At 41.6% G+C, this 22,554-nt stretch overlaps 1 protein-coding gene across 7 annotated transcripts in view; it reads left to right on the top strand.

Annotated features, from left to right (window-relative positions):
• Positions 1–22,554, top strand: part of ANKRD44 (ankyrin repeat domain 44) — a 343,478-nt gene that overhangs the window by 120,570 nt on the left and 200,354 nt on the right. For all 7 annotated transcript variants that reach the window (XR_007134051.1, XM_047773137.1, XM_047773138.1 and 4 more), the window contains exon 2: positions 7,728–7,811. Coding sequence is in view for 6 of the 7 variants with exons in the window: in XM_047773137.1 (XP_047629093.1) it covers positions 7,728–7,811 (84 nt within the window). In the remaining variant the exon portion in view is untranslated. The remainder of the gene's footprint in view (positions 1–7,727; positions 7,812–22,554) is intronic.

Raw genomic sequence — 22,554 nt, 5'->3', positions numbered from 1 at the left:
CACTGGCCTACGCCAGAGCCACAGCAACGCGGGATCCGAGCCGCGTCTGCAACCTACACCACAGCTCACGGCAACGCCGGATCGTTAACCCACTGAGCAAGGGCAGGGACCGAACCCGCAACCTCATGGTTCCTAGTCGGATTCATTAACCACTGCGCCACGACGGGAACTCCCACTCAGTGTATTTTATACAGTTCTGAAGTGATACAGATTTTGATTCAATGATCATCATTGTCCTTCTGTGATGGAGTGGACTTCTCCCCAAGTAAAGAGTGATCTGTGTTCAGGAAGCACTCAATGGCATCCTTTCAGTGGATTACACAGTAGGACCCACAGGAATAGAGCTAACAAGTTCTGTCCATTAAATCTAGTGACTCGAACAAATTTTTATTATCCTTTTTGTAAAAACACAAGCGCTGCCTCACACAAAACCCAGTTGTTACCTAATGAAGTGTTTCAGCATGTTCTTGTAAGCTGATGGTTTTGTATGGCCAGATTATTGCTACATCAGCTATTAGCTACTAATAACATGCTCCTATCCTGCTTTAATGACGTATTGTACTCAGAATACTCTAGTATGGACAGATGTTTAGGAATATCCTTTCTTTCCCCCTCTTGGCTATTGATTGATTTCTACCATCTACTCCTGATTAGAATGCAGTATGTTTTGTTTTGGACTTGTGGTCTTTAATTACCCAATCATGTCAGAAAAAGACAAGCAACATATCGGTAATTTGGAACGTAATGCTAGAGCATCTTCTTGGACTTTTTACCATTGACTATAGTTGCAGATGCTCAGTGATAGCCTCTATCGCCCTGCTTATCTTCCAAAGCCAACATATTAGTAAAGAGTATGCAGCTCTGACAAAGAGAAAGTGAAATGCACTATGCAATGGTTTTGGTCAAAATCAAATTGGTGGTCTCATTAAGGTATTTTGGAAGGGGAGACCCATGACCCTGCTGTAGGACAGGAAGGAATGGAGTCTCTAAACCAGCTATGCTCTCTCCATAGACTCCATGATAGTCTTTATTCCTAAACCAGTGGCATGTCTTATGCCACTCATAGCACTTTTTGCAAGTGGAGTTGAGGTAATAATTAAGGTTTGCATGTGATGAAAATAATTCTTTAATACCCGGGTTTTTGTTGTGGGTTTTTTTGGTTTTGTTTTTTTTGCTTTTTAGGTCCACACCTGTGGCATGTGGAGGTTCCCAGGCTAGGGGTCCAATTGGAGCTGTAGCCACCAGCCTACGCCACAGCCACAGCCACGCCAGATCCAAGCCACATCTGTGACCTACCCCACAGCCACAGCAATGCCAGATCCGAGCCGTGTCTGCGACCTACACCACAGCTCACGGCAATGCTAGATCCTTAACCCACTGAGCGAGGCCAGGGATCAAACCCGCAACCTCATCGTTCCTAGTCAGATTCATTTCCATTGTGCCACGATGGGAACTCCAATACCTGGGTTTTAAATAGCTTTATTCTTATTTCCTAAATACCTGGACCCTAAGGGATCAATAGGAAAAGTGTTTCGTTGTTGTTGTTAATTTTTGATTTGGTATATGTAAGAATATATGTGTTTACTTATTACTCAGAACTCTCTCAGAAGCTTGAGTTCTTTTATATCTTGAATAAAGGTACCTTACTTTTCTTAATTACACAACCTCAACATTTACTCTCATCTCCCAGGTAGCAAATTACAATCTTGCTCCCCCTAGTGGAAATGAAACTCTGCTTCAAAGTTTGAGAATACCATTTTCAGTTCATATTTGATGTAGCATCCTGTTTTTGGAAATCAGGTATTTTCCTAATTTATTTTCACAGACTGAGCATAAAGTAGAAAATATTGCATTGGATGGGCTGATAGGGATGTGGGCAGCAAAAGCAGCTTTTTGCTGATAAATTTTCAGTCCCTCGTGTTAGCAAGTTTAGCTCCGTCATTCATAAGGGCTGCCGAATTCAAGGGGCCCGTGCTCTGCACTTCAGTCTTAGAGGGGTCAGATGTCATCGCCCTGGCAGACAGTCACCTCTAAAAGGCAGCTTCTGGCGAAGATGGTAGGGTGCTGATTGGTGGGGATATTGAAAGACCAGGATAGGTCCCATCTGAATAATGATTCCCACCTGTGCCATTGGTAAAGCAGGCCCAAGAAGTATCCTTCTGCCTTCTGAATCTACATGAGAGACTGTGCCAGTATCCACAGAGCAGGGCAGTCATTTCTAGTCTATAGCTGCCAAACATGCTAAGAAAATCCCAGGAATTGAAGCTGGAACTACTATGTATCTCTTTTTCAGAATTTTAATTTCTTGAGGGAATGAAAAACAATGGTTCCACAGATTGGAATCTCTCTCTTTGTCCAGTCACTATTTTTCATAACTTTGACCCATGTTATAAATTTGTGTTTATTCATATTTGCACACAAAGCACTCCTATTATGTATATGCTAATATTGAAATGTGTGAGACTTCTGAAAGGAATACTTGTTCATGCCAAGGCTTAGGACTCATCTCTTTTGCAGGTAAGGCTTTATCAAGGTCAAGGCAAAAGATATCCTGGTTGCCAAGTTAATAGTCAACAGAGTGTAATGACTTGGTACTTCTGAGCAAGAATATTATAATTAGAATATTCTCCCTTCCTTAAAATCATATAATAGAGATAGTATTTTGATATATCTTTTTCCAAATATTTATTCTTAGGGCAAGTGATTACCAATTGAAAAGTAAAATCCCAACAAAAAGGAAAGTCAAAATGTTCTACAGGCATGTTTTGAGAGTGTAGAGGAAAAAAGAAACATATACTTTTTTTTTAGATACTGTTTGCTCAAGACTTACAGTAATATAGTTCAGGAATTACATCCATGCAAACATACAGCTTCCATTTAAACAAAGCATGTGTCTGTAAAGTTTTTTTTTTTTGTCTTTTGTCTTTTTAGAGCCACACCTGCAGCACGTGGAGGCTCCTAAGCTAAGGGTTGAATCAGAGCTATAGCCACTGGCCTATGCCATGGTCATAGCAATGCAGAATCTGAGCCCTGTCTGTAACCCACACCACAGCTCATGGCAACGCTGGATCCCCAACCCACCGAGTGAGGCCAGGGATCGAACCCATGCCCCCATGAATACCAGTCAGATCTGTTAACCACTGAGCCACGACAGGAACTCCATGTGCCTATCAAGTTCTGATTTGGAATTCCATAATGCCTGGATTCACAGTTGTGAAGATAGTGATGTCACAGTGGCCACACAGCCCACCTGGGGTAGAGATGCCCATTTAGCAAGACTTTGAGTTTGTTTATATCCTTAAGAGTTCAGGATTTTTTAAATGGCTTTTAATAAAAAAAATTATTAAAGTATAGTTGGTTTACAATGTTGCATTAATTTTGGCTGTACAGCAAAGTGATTCATTTATACCTCTATGTATTCTTTTTCATATTCTTTTCCATTATGGTTTACCACAGGATATTGAATATAATTCCCTGTGCTACACAGCAGGACCTGGTTATTTATCCATTCTGTGTATAATAGTTTGCATCTGCTAATCTCACACTCCCAATCCTTCCCTCCTGCTCTCATCCCCCTTGGCAACCACAAGCCTGTCCTGTTTATCTGTGAGTCTGTTGCTGTTTTATAGATATGTTCATTTGTGTTTTGTTTTAGATTCTGTGTATAAGTGGTATCATATAGTCTTTGTCTTTCTCTTTTTGACTTACTTTAGGTGCTACGATAATCTCTAGGTCCATCCATGTTGCTACAGATAGCATTGTTACATTCTTTGTGGCTAATGCTCCATTTGTGTGAGCGCACGTGACATCTTCTTTGCCCATTCATCCGTTGATGGACATTTAGGTTATCTCCATGTCTTGGCTATTTTGAATAGTGCAACTTTGAACACAGGGGTGCATGTATCTTTTTGAATTATAGTTTTGTCTGGATATGCACAGGAGTGGGATTGCTGCATCATGTGGCAACTCTGTTTTTAGTTTTTTTGTTTTTTGTGGTTTTTTTTGTTTTTTTTTTTTCCTTTTAGGGCCGCACTCATGGCATATGGAGGTTCCCAGGCATATGGAGCTCAAATTGGAGCTGTAGCCGCCTGCCTACTCCAGAGCCACATTAACACCAGGTCCAAGCTGTATCTGCGACCTACATCACAGCTCACAGCAATGCCGGATCCTTAACCCACTGAGCGAGGCCAGGGATTGAACCTGCAACCTCATGGCTCCTAGCCGGATTCATTTCCGCTGTGCCACAATGGGAACTCCTGTTTTTAGTTTGTCGGTGAACCTCCATGAAGTTTTCTATAGTGGTTGCACTAATTTACATTCCTACCAATAGTGCAGGAGGGTTCCCTTTTCTCCACAACCCCTCCAGAATTTGTTTGTACACTTTTTTTTTTTTTTTTGGTCTTTTTGCTATTTCTTGGGCCGCTCCTGTGGCATATGGAGGTTCCCAGGTTAGGGGTCGAATCAGAGCTGTAGCCACCGGCCTACGCCAGAGCCACAGCAACGCAGGATCCGAGCAGCGTCTGCAACCTACACCACAGCTCGTGGCAACGCCGGATCGTTAACCCACTGAGCAAGGGCAGGGACCAAACCCGCAACCTCATTGTTTCTAGTCGGATTCGTTAACCACTGCGCCACGACGGGAACTCCTGTTCGTAAACTTTTTAACAATGGCCATTCTGACTGGGGTGAGGTGCTACCTCACTGTAATTTTGAATTGCCTTTCTCTAATAATGAGCCATGTTGAGCGTCTTTTCATGTGCCTATTGGCCATTTGTATACCTCTTTTTTTTTTTTTTTTTTTGAGAAATGTCTATTTAGGTCTTCTCATTTTTCAGTTGGGTTGTTGTTGAGTTGTATGACTAGTTTGTGTATTTTGGAAATTAAGCCCTTATCAGTTGCATTGTTTCATTTAGCACAACTTTGGGCTTTGGGGAACTGGCACTTTTCTATCCCACAAGGAGTGTGAGAGAATTTGTATATAAATAGGCATGTATCTCTGTGTATACACTGTATGTGGAAACAGATGTGTACGTAGATGTGCAAATGTAGGCATATACCCATGGATATAGTCATGTATGTGTGTGACTGCAGCTTCAGAAGAGCTACAACAACAGCATGGCTTCTTCCCAGTGGATGCTAGGAATTCTGGGCGTTGGCAATACTCTGCAAAGCAGCTTTGAGCAGAGTGAGGCCTGCAGGTGTTGGGGAAGCATGCATGCCTTTCTCTGCTGGGAATTCTGCACACAGGCTCAGGGACTGGGCCCAGAGGAGTTCGGGAAGCTCTGCACACCACTCCCTGCTGAGGACTATGTTGGCATCCTTGTCTGGCCTCTTTGCCAGGTGGCTCTCCTTGGGAACATTCCAGCCATAGCTGGGAGTCCTGGTCCTTCTTGAGGAGAGTGAGGACCAAGTATCTGCACACATTCCTTACTTCATGAGTGAGGAGAGGCTTTGCTTACCTAGCTGTGCTTCCTCAGAGTGACTAGTGCATTAAAATGGGGTGGGTTTGTTTCTTAGAATCTTAACTTCTCAACTGTTGATTGATCATTGTTGATTCAACACCAAAATCTTGTCAGGCTCTGCCTCTACTTGTCATCCTGTGGTTATTGGGGTTTGTTACGTGCTTTCTTTTAAGGTTCAAAAAGGCAGAAAAGTATACACAAGCGTTTGGCCACAAGCACGGCAGATAGAGAATTATGAAACACATACACAGGAGTCAACATTTTTCTTGAAATCCTGACTTTGCGTGACTGTCTCTTGTATCTGAAACATGGTCCTTGCCATGGGGCAGATAACTTGGAGACTTGGTTCACAGATAGTCAGCCGGCATTGGAAGGAACTCCTGGTCTTAGGCAGAGCGCCAGCTGACACTGAACTAGTCAAACTTGCAATCTTTTTAAGACTTCTTTCCTGCAATTTAATTGTTGGCAACTTGAGAAACTACCTTTGAGTCATATACTTTGGTGAGAAGGTAGGATTAAGAGAGTACTGGGGGCAAAAAAAAAATATATATATATATATCTGTCCACTTGCTGGAAACTTTTATGGCAGGGGGAAAACCATGGACAAATTCCTGGCATATGGAAATATTTATTAGCAATTTAACTTTTTTTTTTAATATCATAAGTATTGTCGGTAGGGTATAGTATGTTTCCCCAAGGGACGGTACTTATATTGGGTGCCCCAACTAATGAGAAACACCATGTAGGAAATGAGAAGGCTTGTAAGAAAGGCAACAAGAGAGTAGAAAAGAGAAAAGGAAGTTCACAAGGAAAATCAGGGGTTGGAAGCTCATGTAGATGGCACAGGGGTTGAGGTGGATGGCTCTAATGATGTCACCTTAGGCCAGTGCTCACCAGTTCCCAAGAACTAAGTGGGTGTTTATTAAAAATCTAGGTTCCCGGATTCCCCTCCCAGAACCTCCAGGGAAGGGATCTGGGAATATTGCTTTAATAAGCATCTCAGGTGGTTCTCATGGTCAGGCAAGTGTGGGAAACTGCCATCATCTAATTGCCTACTAGGACTAAAGTATTTCTTAAAGTGGTAAGTAAGTACATGTATGTTATTGCCCAGGTTTTTAAGGTTTGAAAGAAAAAAAAGGTCCACTATTCCATATTGGTATCATAAACATATTGGCATCTTAGGGAGAACCTCTGTTCTTTGTGTAGGGTTGTAGGGTTCCAGGGGGTTTTCCCTTGTATTATCTCATTTGTTCCTAATAATAATCCTTTGAGGGGCTGGACAGCAAAGATTGTGTTCGCCTCCAGACTACACATGGGCAGTGGGTTCAGCATAGCTGGCAAGTGGAGGAACTGGCTTTGGACAGGATCCTGCACCCCCCGGGGCAAGCCCAGCACCAACTCCAGAGCCCACCCCCTTTCCTCCTTTCCCCCAGCTCTCTGCTCTGGCCAGCACGTTGATGGCAGCATTTCTAACATAACAGGTTCTTTATGTAGCCACACCTTTGCACGCTCTTTGCCTACATGCCCTTCCTCCCTGTCTGCAGACTCACATGTATTCATTTAGGGACCTTCCATGAAGCTTTTCTGGATACCCTTTCTACCACCCAAGCAGAGCTAGTTTCTCTTTCAGCTGGGTTTCCATCACACTTTGTAAGTCCTTCCACTGTGTGTTGGGTCTTGTTTGATACAGGCGGGTTCAATGCTGCGTGCTCCGTAATGCCTCCCTTTGTGCTCCTCACCCCACCGTTGTTCCCCTGACCTTGAATAGGTGGGAAGTCATGGCATCTAAGACACCCAGCACTTGTTGGCGAAACCCATGCTTCAAGGGTTTTCCAAAGGTTGACAAAGAAATGTTCAGGAGGCCAGAAATATGGCCATTGACATCCTCTAGGAACTGAATTGTTTAAACATCACCTAAGCAAGAGGTGGGGGAATGGAGGGGACCCTCTGCACAAGATCACAGTTTGGTGGTTTCCTTGACAGGTAATTTTAAGAGCCTTTCAAAGACATCTTCAACCAGGGGAGATTTTCATGTAATATTTGTAGCCCCAGGTTTGATGCAACTGTCTGTCACGGCTTTTGAATCGAATTGTAGTTATTTTTCTATGCAAGTACTTCTAGTTAGGGTGGGCCTGAGCCACATTCATCTTTGTCTGATAATTTGTTGAATAAACTTTGGGGGAGGACATCTTCTAGCCATCTGCACCTGAATGTAGTCTCATTACCTAATTGTAGTCTAATTCAAAATCTCGTCTGTGTTTGCAGCCACCACTGGTCCAAGCAATCTTCAGTGGTGATCCAGAGGAGATACGGATGCTCATCCATAAGACAGAAGATGTGAACGCTCTGGTAGGAGATGCTCTGGCTTTGCCTGCTTAGGCCCTCTTAACCTTTTCTCTGCCATGGACCTCTGTGAGGCCTGTAAAAGCTCTGACTCCTTCTCAGAATTCTGTTTTTAAACCCACTAAATAAAACGTATAAGGTTAGAATGGAAATCGATTATGTTGGCATACAGTTATCAAAATATTAAAAATCAGGAGTTCCCTGGTGGGTTCAGGAGGTTAAGGATCTGGCATTGTCACTGTTGCAGTTCTGGTTACAGCTATGGCATGGGTTCAGTCCATGGCCAGGGAAACTTTGCATGCCATGGGTGCAGCCAAAAAAACAACAAAAATCAAATTGTTCATATAATCATATGTGTTTCTTTATCAACATTTAAATAGCAAGATACAGTACAAGATCTAATAATGACCATAATTGAAAAATAGTGATGCCCCTGATCAAAATGTTATGTTACCTGCTACATACTCTAATGTGGTATGAACATGCCTGTGATTTTTGCTGACAGTGCTGAGGTGTGCTGCCTGCATTTGTAGTGAGAAGAAATGTGAAATCGAGATATAAACTTTGTACATTAGGAACCCATGCTCTGCAGCAGGAGTTGACAAAATACAGTCTGTCACCTATTTTGTACAGGCTACCAGCAAAGAATGGCTTTTATTTTTTAAAAGGCTGAAAAAATGAAAAGGAGAATATTTTGTGACACATGAAAACTCTATGACATTAGAATTTCAGTATCTAGAAATCAAATTTTGTTGGGACCCAGTCAGGGTAGGTTTTGCACTGCAGTAGCGGTGTTGAGTAATTGTGACAGGGACAGTATATGACCCCAAAAGCCAACAATATTTACTCTGGCCCTTTAGAGGGGAGATTTGTTGCCCTCTGCTCTAGAGGGTCCATAATCCTGGGATCAGTGGATGATTTGGCATCCTGTATGCATCCTGAAATCATAGGTTGCATGTGTGTGCCCTTGTGGGTGTATATTTTTTTCTGTGAAAAGGTCAAGGCCTTTCATCAAATTCTTACAAGGGTCTCTGACCCCCAAAAGATTACAAACCTTTGGATCTGGAAGTTCTCGAAATAAACAAATCTGCAATGAGGAAAGGTGAAAAGAGTTAGTCAATAATTTACCCTTTTAATAGTTTGCTAGAACTAGATTGGACAAGCAATTATGTGTAGTACATGCTCCTAATTCTCTTCATGTAACTCAGTTACCTAAATGTTCCAGCCAGCAGGGAGAGGAGTTCTTTCTGAAGTCTCTAGTGTTTGGTAGAAGCAACAGAAAAAGTCAGACACTTCAGTGGGGTAAGGAGAACTTTGCCATCAGGACATAAATTCTTTTGGAGGTTGTATCTTTGCCCTGTAGGCTGAATGCTTCATTCAGAAGGCGAGTTGTTTGGTGCAGCCGTTGTTCTGTGGCAGGGCAGGTTGCTGTGGCTCTTTGAAAAGGCTTTGGGCAGCTTTCTCCCCAGCTGGCACTGAAAACAACGGAGCAATGTGTTGTGACATTTTTGCAAGGTAAGCACACACGAGGCCAGGGCCGGACTACTTGAGAAGGTAGTTGGGCATTTGCCCAGGGTCTGCGGGTCTCTGTCCTTCTGAGAGGAGGCAAGGCGAGCAAGCTGACCATCTAGGGTTGTGGCATCACCAGAATTGGCCCAGCCTATTTTGTGCCTGTGGTCCACAGCCAGGCAAGCCCCAGGTTACTATCTTTTCCAGATGAGGATGAGCAAACAGGACTTTGGTTCAGTCATACACACCAAGAAGGTTTGTACTGTCTTCTGAATGGCCTTTATTTCTCCTTAGGAAAGTGGCAAACAGCTGCTGGCTGGTAAAGATTATGAGGGCTTAACCTGAGTTGTAATCTCACCATGTGACCCAATTAGTTAGAGAGGTTAACTACTGTAACACACAGACTCCTAAGTGTACAATGGCCCAAACCTGAGAGAAGTTCAGTTCTCGCACAGAGTCCCAGGTATCAACACGTAGCTTCTAAGGCCACCCATGGGGTTTGTTCAGCCAGAAGGGAAAAAAGAGCTTGGAGGCAAAGCATGGGAGGACTTTTATGGGTCAACCTGGAAGTGGCGTAATCATTTCCACTCATGTCCCGTTGACCAGAACTCAGTCACATGCCACGCGGCACTATGAGGGAGGTGGGGAATTAGTGTAGCTGTGTACCTAGAGAGTCAGAGAATAGGGACTTTGGAGAACAGTTAGCAATCTAGACCACACCGATTTTTGATCTTAGACATTTCTAAGGAATTCAGATGATACCATTTGCTTGTCTGTGCAGTGTCTTGTTCATTCAACAGTTATTTACTGAGTTTGGACCCTGCGTTAGGTGTTAGGGATACAGCCTTGAGAAGATAGCTCTTTCCCTTGTGAGCCTACAACATGCCACAAAGGAGAAATCCTACTGTGATGCATGTTGAGGAAATATCCAGGACACTATATAGGGGCCTGTGTTAATCACGAAAGATTAATGAAGTGATGTATAAACTGAGATGACTGTGGAAATTGCTTTGCATTTGTAGGCTGTTGGCTGTGTGGCAGTGGAAGAGGGTGGGATAAAGGGAGAGGGTGAGAAATAAGTGAATGAATGCGTGATTGAATGAATGAATGCACAAACGCAAGGGGCCTGAGTTCCTTCTGTTGATTGTGTGGCTCTCCTGGACGCACAGCCTCCTTCCTCCATTCACATCTCCTAGGACTCCCTCTTCACACGCCCCTCCCCCTTCCCTCAGTTGCATGTAGAGATAATTTGACCTCCTACTCTGTTATCAGATATTTTGCAGACGCCGAGCTGTCCTCTTCAGGCCATGATTTTCCTTTGGGATCAGCCACAGTGACTGTTGGCTGGAGGTGGATTAAGCAGTTTAGGGGAAGTGGTTGTTAACAAAGGGCACAGGGAGATGGAAGATAAATAAGGATTAGAAATCTAAGCCTGAAGATTCATTTTAGGAGAGAGGAGAGGTTGCTTGCCACGTACATTTAAATGTCAAGGAAGGGACAGAATTTGCGGAGATGCCTCTTGTTGGTGGGAAGACAACATTTCAATATTTGTCTTCTTCCCTTCTCACCCTTTGCTTTCTCTCTTTCTCTCTCTCTCTCTCTATTTTTTTTTTTTTTGTCTTTTTGCTTTTTCTAGGGCTGCTGCCGTGGCGTATGGAGGTTCCCAGGCTAGGGGTCTAATCAGAGCTGTAGCCACCGGCCTACGCCAGAGCCAAAGCAACTCGGGATCCGAGCCACATCTGCAACCTGCACCACAGCTCATGGCAATGCTGGATCGTTAACCCACTGAGCAAGGGCAGGGACCGAACCCGCAACCTCATGGTTCCTAGTCGGACTTGTTAACCACTGCTCCATTACGGGAACTCCTGCTTTTTTCTCTTTACTCCTGTTTATTCACTTGATTTTTTTCTGCCCAGGTTCTGATTCTTTCTTTCTTTTTTTTTTTTTGGCCTTCTTTTTTCTTCCCCATCTTTCTGTATCTTTTGATGGGTTGTCTGTTCTTTGGAGGTTAAGTACCCTTTGATTGCTGATTCTGATAGAGGAAGCAGTCTCATTCAGCTTTGACTCTCTGTGTTTTTCCAAACTTTATTTCCCATTAGTAGCATTTGGGAACTCTCTGCATCAACCAAACCAAATTACTTGACCCACTGGTGTTTATTCTTTTCTCACTTCTGCACTGTTCCCATTTCATCTGTCCCTCCAGGCCTACTGCTTCTTTCAGTAAGTCAGCCTAATTCTCAACTTCCTTTCTGCTGCCTTCTCTGCCACCTCCCAACTCAGCCAAAGAAACCTACTTCTTTTCTCAACTCCCTTAGCTCTTTGTACCTCCCTGATCACTTTACCTGAGTTATTTGTGTCTATGTTTTACTTTTAAGAAACTGTGTGCTTGATGGCATGATTGCTGTGTCATTCATTCTCATTTGCTCAATGGTCCAGTACAGTCATTGCAACCCATGTTGAGTATATTACTAAACTTGCTTTAGTACTTACATTGAGCCAGTTTGTGGTTGCCTATTTTTCATTTCTGCCAGTGAGGACAAGTTGCCGGATAGTGTCTGGCTCAGTTAGTAGCCCTCAGGTCTCAGCTGTAAGACTGAAAGTTCTCTTTTTAAGATTGAAAATCTGGGAATTCCTGTTGTGGCTCAGCAGAAATGAATCTGACTAGTATCCATGAGGACGTGGGTTTGACTCATGGCCTTGCTCAGTGGGTTAGGTATCTGGCATTGCTGTGAGCTGTGGTGTAGGTTACAGATGCAGCTTGCTTCTGGCGTGGCCGTGGCTGTGATATAGGCCAGTGACTACAGCTCTGATTCCTAGCCTGGGAACCTCCATATGCCTCAGGTGCAGCCCTGAAAAAAAAAAAAAAAAAAGGTTGAAAATCTGTAGGTGGATTTGAGGAGCCACTGAAGACTCAGGATGTGTATTCTGAGTCTTTTTGTGGTTTCTCTGGTTGGTGGCTTGCCAGGGCCTGGGAAGGTGGAAGGCAGTTATATGCTCTTCCAGATCCATAAAAGTTGACCTGGATAGGGCTGATTACTAGAAAAGATTTAGAAGCCTCCATTAGACTAAATTCAGCTGGAGGTGGAGCATCCGAATTCTAAATGAATGCAGAGATTCTGAAAACCCAAATGTGAGCTCAGTAAAGGCATTTTGGGGCTTATGCCATGACAACAGGACATCAACAGACCATTTTGCTGTGCCACATTGAAATAAGGGCAGAGACACATTGGTGCCTGTCAGTGGTGCGTGATGAAGACATGGAGGGACTCACACCCCATGAGGAGCGGTTGAAGGAACTGGTGATGTTTTAGGACTAGGGAAAGAAAGGAGAGCGGTCTGAAAAATTCAAACATTGTGGAGTCAAAAAATGGAACTCCTATGTCACGTGGTTGTAAGCTACAGAAAATGCGATTTCAGCTCAAAATATAAGAAATCATTTTATAGAGCTGTCTAAAGAAGTAATGAGTTGTCTTGGCAAGTAAGTTCTCTGAAAGGCCACTAGACTAGAGAGGATAAAGGTAAGACATAGTAGTTAACACACATGACCCCACTCTATCTTATGCCCTCGGCCAGCAATGATAATATTTGTGACCTTTTTTTTTCCCTTTCAGTCTTAAAGACCAAAATTTCTTCACAGGATAGCACTATTAAATTGGAATTAGCCTGTAAATTGAAATCTTCTTCCCATGTCTGGATTAGGTGACGTTCAAATTCTCTTAAAACTGTGAGAGACACATACAGTTCTAAGATTTTTAAGTCCCACATGATAGAAAACTCATGGAGTTTATTTTTTAAAGTATCATGAACCAATATGAACATATACATACCACACACAAATACACACACACAGCCATTGTCATATCAAATAAAATTTGCAATAATTTCTCAGAATCACCAATATCCAGTGCATACTTAATTTTTTTTTGTTCCACTAGTTTCAAAAATGCCCTTTTACGGTTGGGTCATCCCCATGTTGATTTTTTTAATGTATCTACTTTATACATCAAAATGATTTGGCCAAGCAGTTAATGTTTGTTATTTGCAATAGTAGGATTTGGCCTAGTATATTTGTGCATTTCAGTTCTAGGCTGGGAACAGATGATAGATGAATATACTAGAGTAAATCTTGAGGTGATTATGTTGGCAAAGTATTTATAGTGCAAAAGGGGAGAAAAACCATTAAAGCTGTGGTTCTTGACTACCGGCATTAATTTAGAGGATAATAGCTTGCTAGTCTCAAGATCCAAGTGAGAAAAAAGAAACTATATCAACATTGTATCATGAGGGGATCTTTTTCAATAAGCAAGATGAATTATCCATAGTAAAATTGTAACTTGTTCTTGTGTGTATATATTTGTGTGGCAACATTATATATATGTGTGTGTGTGTATATATATATATATATAAATGATCACCACAATAAGTCTAGTTAAATTCCATCATCATACATAACTTAGAAAATTATTTTTTCTTGTAATAAGAACTTTTTTAAAATTGACTTTTATTTCCTCCATTATAGCTGGTATAGTGTTCTGTCAGTTTTCTACTGTACAGCAAAGTGACCCAGTCACACATACATATATACATTCTTTTTCTCACATCATCCTCCATTATGCTCCATCCCAACAGACTAGATATAGTTCCCAGTGCTATACAGAAGGATCTCATTGCTTATCTACTCTAAAGACAATAGTTCGCTTCTAAGATCTAGTTTCTTAGCCACTGTCAAGTGTGTAGTGCAGTACTGTTAGCTAGAATTACCATGCCGTACATTACATCCCCATGACTTATTTATTTTATAACTGGGACTTTGTGCTGTTTCTTTAAAAAATAGAACATATTTTTGAATCCATCCAGAAGGCTGTAATCTGACTCTACATAAAGAACTTTAAGTGATAAATTTAATATCCTCTCTAAACTTAGCTTCACTCTATCATGTTGAATTCCCTAGAACATGAGCAGTACAAACTATATAGCATAGCGTTTTAGGCTTCTAGATTTCTGTGACTTTCCCTTCACCTACATATACCTTATTTGATTTTTTCTTTTTTAATAAGGAATTTGATGTGGGGATAAAGTCCTGAGAAGTTTTGTTAGCTGAGAGACCTGTGTATCCTCTAAATTAGACCTAAATCAGAAACGACTGGGAGGGAGGAGGCCACAGGCTGGGGTTGGGGGGGGGTGGGGGCTGCAAAACCCCTAAGCAAAGTCCATGAATATAGGAGCACACTGTCACTGGGGGTGATGACCTGCTTGGCTCTTAATGAATGTTTCTGCACAAGAATGCAGGCGTAGTGTGGCCCAGACTTCTTTAGTTTTTAAGAGAAAATACAGGAAATCTCTAAATTGTTAAATGTTGGTTCCAAAAAAATGATCCAGCAGCGTTCAGGCCAAAGAAAACACATCTGTGGGCCAAATTCAGCCTGCAGGCCACCGTTTTGCTAACTGTGGATGAGATCGGCAAATAGTTAGCCATTAAGTTTCCTCTGGCCGCCTGCATCTGGAAATCTCACGTGTAGTCCTGAAGCGGAAGACCTGGTGTTGCAGGAGAGCAGTGGGCTGAGGTCTGTAAGCGTGGCTAACCCTCCTGGCTCCTTGGTCTGTGGGGCGCCTGGCAATCCCTTCACAGCTCTGGGAGGGATGCTTTTTGTCCTGAGGGTAGGTGCCCCTCTCTCAGCACGTGCCTGACAGTACTGTCACCCCCCTTGTTCCTTGTTGGACCCCTGCCCAGGATGTGGGACTGTGGACGCAGGAGCCATGACCTGCGTCCTGTGGAGAATGATTCATGAACTTCAGATGGTGCTGAGCGGGTTTGCAGCAATATGGCTTCAGGGCCATTTATGATGTGTGAAGGCAGGTCTGGTTAGCATCATTCCTCATTGTCCTCCAGGGGACGCAGTGTGAGGCCCCATTCATTTCTCCAGCACTGGCCTTGGAAACCAGAGAGCCATCCTCCGGGAAAGAGAAATCTTAAAAGGGTATACAGTGTGCACCCTCCAGAGAATAGAGATGGGTATTTTGGAGCTATGGAAATATTCCAAGTATAATGGCATTAGTATTATTTTGCAGTTGCTAGGCATTTTCACAGCATCAAGGAAAAGTCTTAAAAGATATACTTTGTAATAGCTTGAGAATGTGACCTTCTCTTGGATAAAGGGTTATGGCTCTTTTTTCCACCTTAGCTGTTAAGTTTTGGGGGAGCATGAAAATGTGAATAAAGGAGCTACATCATTTTTAGGTGGAAAGAAGGCATACTTGTTTGAAATTAGTGTGTAAATTCGATGCAGTGGAATTGAGTGGCATAACTTAGATTGGGGAAACTTGGCAAGATCATTTGAAACTTTATCCAGGGGAATAAACATGATGGCACTCGTTATATTTTTTTAAAAATGGTATTGAAGTAAAGTTGATTTACAATATTGTGTTAATTTTTGCTGTGTTTTTAAAATGAAAATGTGTTAAAGTATAGTTGATTTATAATGTTTATATGAGGAAAGTCTTGAAAAAGAAAATCAGTGAGGGGAGAGTTTCACCAAATATCTTAAAACTAATTACAAAGCTGTAGCAATTAAAACAGTGTGTTACTGGCACAGGAAGAGAAATCAAATTAGTAGAACAGATTTAATGAGTACAAAATTAGACTCAAGTGTATATGGATATTCGGTATTAAATAAGGGAAGCATTTGAAACTACAGGGATGAGATAGATTATTTAATAAAACAGTGTTGGGACAACTGGCTGGTTAAAAAGCTGACTCCTTCCCTAATGTCTTATATCAAGATCAATTCTAGAGGTAGAAAATTAAAAAGATGAAAGTAATGGAATAGAGGCTGGGGGGAGGGGAGAATATCTTTCCATCTTATCTTGGTGTGAGGAAGGATTCTCTAAGCATATGAGCAAAGATAAAAACCATGATGGAAAAGGTACATACTTTTGCATGTATAAAAACTGTAAACTTCTGTGTATTCAGTCTCCATAAGCAAGATTAAAAGATGAACTAAAGATATGTACAATATATGTGAAAACTGTAAATGTTCCTAATACATATAAAGACCTTTTGCAAACTATCTAGAAAAAGAGGAACGGCCAAATAGAGGAACGGGCAAAGGATATGCCGAGGCCACTCACCAAAGCAACTGCTGTGACCCCACACACGTATGAAGGAATGTCCAGTTCCAATCTCACCTGAGATCTAAGCATTCATGCAAGATAGCCATTGGGTGCCATATTTACCTGTCAGGTCAGCAAAGATGACATAAGATAGCAAGGACGATATAGCTGAAGGGACACTCTGAAGCCTTTTTGAGGAGAGAGTGATTTGTACTGGCCTTTGCAGGGCAGCTTGACATCCATATCAACCTTCAGCGGAGTACACCCTCTCAGAGCACTACCACACCGGGAAATTCAACCAAAGGGAAATCCGTGGACAACCATAAATCCAAAAACTGTGTGCTGTCGTGTGGCTTATAATAATAAGAGGTTAGAAATTACCAATAGTTTATTATTATTATTATTATTTGTCTTTTTAGGGCTGCACCTGCAGCATATGAAGGTTCCCAGGCTAGGGGTTGAATCGGAGCTGTAGCTGCTGGCCCACGCCACAGCCACAGCAACATCGCATCCGATCTGCATCTGCGACCTACACCACAGCTCATGGCAATGCTGGATTCTTAATCCACTGAGCGAGGCTAGGGCTCGAACCTGCATCCTCTTGGATGCTAGTCAGATTTGTTTGTGCTGATCCGTGATGATGGGAACTCCAGTTTATTTCTTAAACATGTTACAGTATACCCATATATGGTAATATACTATCTTTAAAAAGGGTGATAGGTATCCATTTTTGCCTGTTACATATATTTATGGATAGATAGGATCTTCAAGTTACATTTTTGAGTGAAACAGTAAGTTGCTAAATAGCGCATATGATGTATGCCTGTAAGTAAAAGAAGAGGTCCAAATGGTTAATTATGGTTGAATCTAGATAGTAGGATTTCTGCTTTTTTCTCTATTCCTTTACGTTATTAATACTTTTTTGCACTGACCTAGTATTGTGTTGATAAATGATAAAGACCAATATATTTATATTTTATTTATTTATTTTGTCTTTTTGTCATTTCTTGGGCCACTCCCGCGGTACATGGAGGTTCCCAGGCTAGGGGTCAAATCGGAGCTGTAGCCACTGGCCTATGCCAGAGCCATAGCAACTCCAGATCCAAGCCGTGTCTGCAACCTACACCACAGCTCATGGCAACACCGGATCCTTAACCCATTGAGCAAGGCCAGGGATCAAATCCGAAACCTCATGGTTCCTAGTCAGCTTCGTTAACTGCTGAGTCATGACGGGAACTCCCCAGAATTTTTGATATAACATCTTCACAACCAAACATTATATGTCCCTGTTTGATATACTTTATTTGTTGGTACACAATTTATATCCATCACACCAAAGTGCCACTGTGGTGCAGGAAAAAGAGCACTGAGTTCAGCTCAGAGGCAGAAAGAAGCTTTGGGTTCTGTGTGGTTTTGAGCCAGTGAATCTACTCTGGGCTTAGTTACCTGTCTGTAAAATGAGCATGATAAGAAACTTTTTATAAGGTTTTGGTTGGAGAAATGAAATGATGTATTTATAACTGTTAGGATTAAATTTAGTTGCACTGGAGAGGAAACCAATAACAGTAAAATGGTAGCTTGTGGTAAAACAAAAGCTTATTTTACTAAAATTTAGTGGTTTTGAGTAAAACAGAAGTTTATATATTTCTCATGTACAACACATCCAGAGATAGGCTGTCCAAGATTCTCATGGTACAGGCATACCTAAGAGATACAGCAGGTTTGGTTTCAGACCACTGCAATAAACCAAGTATCACGAAAAACAAAGTCATATGAATCTTTTGGTTCCCCAGTATATATAAACATTGTTTCCTTTATGCTGTAGTCTGTTAACTTATGTCTAAAAACTAGTGTATATACCTTAATAAAAATGCTTTATTGCTAAACTTATATGCTTAACTATCACCTGAGACTTCAGTGAATCAATCTTTTTTGCAATGGTACCATCAAAGATCCTGATAACAGATTGCCATTACAAATAAAATATTATGAAAGGGGAGTTCCTGTTGTGGCTCAGTGGAAATGAACCTGACTAGTATCCATGAGGAGGTGGGTTTGATCCCTGGCCTTGCTCAGTGGGTTAAGGAGCTGACTCTGTGGTGAGCTGTGGTGTAGGTCACAGATGCAGCTCAGATCTGGCGTTGCTGTGGCTGTGGTGCAGGCTGGCAGCTGCAGTTCTGATTCAGCCCCTAGCCTAGGAACATCCATATGCCTTGGGTGCAGCCCTAAAAAGCAATAAATAAATAATAAATACACACTACCAAAAACTCAGTATCTGCAAAGTGAAATAAGGCAAAGCACAATAAAACAAAGTATGCCTGTTTGATGATGGCAGGAGCCAGTCTCTGTCTTTTGTGCCACTATCCTTGATAGGTGGCTTCCATCTCATTGTCCAAAATGTCCACCTGATCTCCAGCTGTCACATCCAAATTCCAGGAACAAGGAAGTTGCCCCCCTCCCCTCTTAAGGACGCTTCCACTAAGGACACAATTGCTTAAGTATTGTTTAAAACCACATCAGATGGTCATGTACTCTGCTAAAAATCATTAAGAAAGAAATGTTGGGGCAAACCATCAGTCTTTGGCATGATCTTTGAAAGACTTTTTATGACTTTGGAAATGCTGTGAGTACAGAAAAATACATTATTCATGTAATATTGCCATGATCAGCTTCATTACATTCATCTACCAGATATTAAACACCTGCTAGACATGTAGCACTAGAGCTGACACTCCATATACTCCCTTGCATTTTCAGGGTCAATTTATGTTATCTCCAAAGAAGGGTTCGAGGGATCCATGTAGCTGTGATTCCTCCCCTCCTGCCTGCTTTGCTGTGCATGTGGGGACAGAGCATCATGAAGATACTGTATCCATTTCTTTGGGAGGAGGGAGAAGGGTGACATTGGAGTGTGTCATAAATGCCAGCTCTCTAGCTCACTGGTACAGACACTGTGTTTCCCTTCAAGCTCACAGAGGTCTTTTGTCATCAGTGCTTCATGTTCAATATCTTGTGTCCTCACTTATTTTGTGCAGATGCCCTTCCTTCTATTTAAAATACATGTGCTGGATTGGCTCTTCATCACCTTCCCTCTCCCTTTCAAATAGGGAACACTTGGTGTTTGAACAGGCATGTGTTTTATTTGGGAAGCAAAGATAGATGGATGGTCGGTCAGTCAGTGGGTGGGTGGATAGATGGATGGATGGATGGATGATCAAGCAAGCATGCATAACCTAGTGGTCAGGTAGCATTGTCCAGCATTGGGGTGACTACTGTTTCTCAAAGGCCCAATGTGTGCAGGAAATAGGATTTGTAGTCGTAGGTTCAAGATATTCCATTTGGAAGGAATCTGGGGATGTCTGATTAGATTCTCCTAATCTTCCAAGAATTGATAGTAGTGGGATTTCTTTTTTTAAAAAAATTGTCTTATTTGTTTCACTGTGAACATGTTTCCAGCATTCAGAAAACAACTATGTGCCCACTGCTGAAATAAAACCAGTGGTTACATTTTGTCATATTTATTTAAAAAAACAGAATGAAATTTTAGAGCCCTAGAACTTTCCCCACATAAACACATGCTCTGTATATTATTCGTGTCTTTGCATTAATACCACCTTATTCGAGACATCGTTCCTCAACTTTCTTTGTAAAACAGCCCACGCTCCACCAGCCTCTGATGGCCCTTTTACCACCTGACATATCCAGTGCATTTGTTTACCTTCTGTCTCCCTCCACCAGCATGTCAGCCCCATGAGAGCTGGGACATGACTCTGTTCCCATTGAATCACCCTGGTCCGGCATAAACTAGTAATGGAGGAGCTGAGTGGAAGCCTCTTTTAGGCTTCCTGACCCATCACCTCCCTCCTTGTCACTTTCCCCGTGGGGAACCACTGTCCTCAAGTTCAAATATCCTCCCATCCTTGTTTTCATGTACTCTGATTTTATTTATACCTTTAACTCTGTGTGTGTGCATCCATGTACATACATGCCAGAGCAATAGGTGGTATGTGTCTGCAAAATCATTACATATGCAAACTGTTCATATCCTCTGTAACTTGCTTTTTCCCATTCAACTTTATGTGTTCAAGATTTATCTATGAGGCTGTGTGTCCATAAGAATTTACTTCATATAATTCATACTCCTACAATATTCTGTCTAGGATTTTATCACAGCAGGTCCATTCTTGGTCAAAGCCTTTTAATAACAGCTATGTCACCCACCTTTTGTCAGGGACCTCGGAATCTCATCTGTGGAAACAACTTTACCAATCCTAGAAATGGGTTAGAAATTGAAGATGGTAAATTTTACATTAAGTGTGTTTTACTACAATTTAAAAAATGTTAAAAACTTATCAAATTGTACATTTGGAAAAAATTAAGTTAGAAGGAGGACCAGTAGGCTTGTACTCTTTGTAAAAGTAAGATGATTGTTAATGGTATTTTCAGAGACTTTATTTTACACACTACTGAATACCTTTAATTATAAAATTATCTTTTTCAAGGAATTTTGATTTTGTCCTTTGTACCTTAGAAACTAGACTTCTCTCAAAAACACATACAGGAGTTCTCGTCGTGGCTCAGTGGTTAAGGAATCTGACTAGGAACCATGAGGTTGTGGGTTCGATCCCTGGCCTCACTCACTGGGTTAAGGATCTGGCTTTGCTGTGAGCAGTGGTGTAGGTCACAGGTGCGGCTCGGATCCCGCATGGCTCTGGCATAGGCTGGTGGCTACAGCTCTGATTAGACCCCTATCCTGGGAACCTCCATATGCCGCCATTGCGGCCCTAGAAAAGACAAAAAAGACAAAAACAAAACAAAGCAAAACAAAACACATACAAATGACCAATAGGTACATTAAAAGATGGTTAACATTTGCTAATCAGGGAAATGAAAATCAAAACTGCAAGGAGATATCACCTCATCCCTGTTGGGATGACTGTTATCACAAAGACAAGAGATAACAAATGCTGGAGAGAGTGTGGAGAAAAGGGACCCAACCCTTCTGCACTGTTGGGAATTGAAGCTGGTACAGCCACTATGGAAAACAGCATAGAGGTCCTTCAAAAAATTAAAAATAGAACTGCTAAATGATCCAGCAATCCCATTTCTGTGTATATATATACACAGAGGAAAAGAAATCAGAAAAAAAAAAAAGATATCTGCGCTCCTGTGTTCATAGCAGCATCATTTACAGTAGTTGAGGTGTGGAAGCAACTAAGTGTATGTGGATAGATGGGCTGATGGATAAAGAAAATGTGCATATACAGTGGAATATTATTTAGCCTTAAAAAAGAATGAAATCCTGTCATTTGCAGCAATATGGATGATCCTGGAGGACACTATGTTAGGAGAAGTAAACCAGACAAAGACAAAACCGCATGGTATGACTTACATATGGAGTCTACCAAAAATAGGTAAATATTTAAGGTGATAGATGTGTCAATTTAATGGGGGCATCTTTTCACAATGTGTGTGTGTATATATGTATATATATTTATATATCAGATCATCACATTGTACACATCAAATATCTAAATCTTCTCAGTTATATCTCAATAAAGCTGAAAAAGAAAAGAAAATGGAATTCCCTCAGAGATAAATCATATATTTCAAGATACACTTCTCCCATATTAGAGAACCTTTAATGGCTTTTCTCTCTGTTTTTTATAAATGTTTTTATTTTTGCTTTGTAGGGCCACAGCTGTGGCAAATGGACATTCCCAGGCTATAAGGGTTGAATTGGAGCTGTAGCTACTGGCCTACACCATAGCCACAGAAATGCAGAATCCAAGCCGAGTCTATGACCTACACCTCACGGCAATGCTGAATCCTTAACCCACTGAGCGAGGCCAGGGATCCAACCAGCATCCTCATGGATACTAGTCGGGTTCATAACCTACTAGGCTACTACAGGAACTCCCTAATGGCTTTTCTGTTAAAGAGAGAAAACTTGAGAACAAATATGTTGAGTTGCCCTAAAGTAATATTCAGAATTCTCGGCTTTTGACAAGATTCTAAATGTCAGGGAAGTCTGTTTTTACAACAACATGACAACTTGACTTCACACATGGGTACAGATTAACTGCAGTGCCTGCATTTTCTTTAGGACACATTTAAATATCATCTTTTC

Source organism: Phacochoerus africanus, chromosome 3 (assembly GCF_016906955.1).
Source record: "Phacochoerus africanus isolate WHEZ1 chromosome 3, ROS_Pafr_v1, whole genome shotgun sequence".
NCBI classification, from domain to species: Eukaryota; Metazoa; Chordata; class Mammalia; order Artiodactyla; family Suidae; genus Phacochoerus; species Phacochoerus africanus.
Note: the sequence above shows the minus strand (reverse complement) of the source record. Positions and strands in the feature narration are given on the sequence as shown.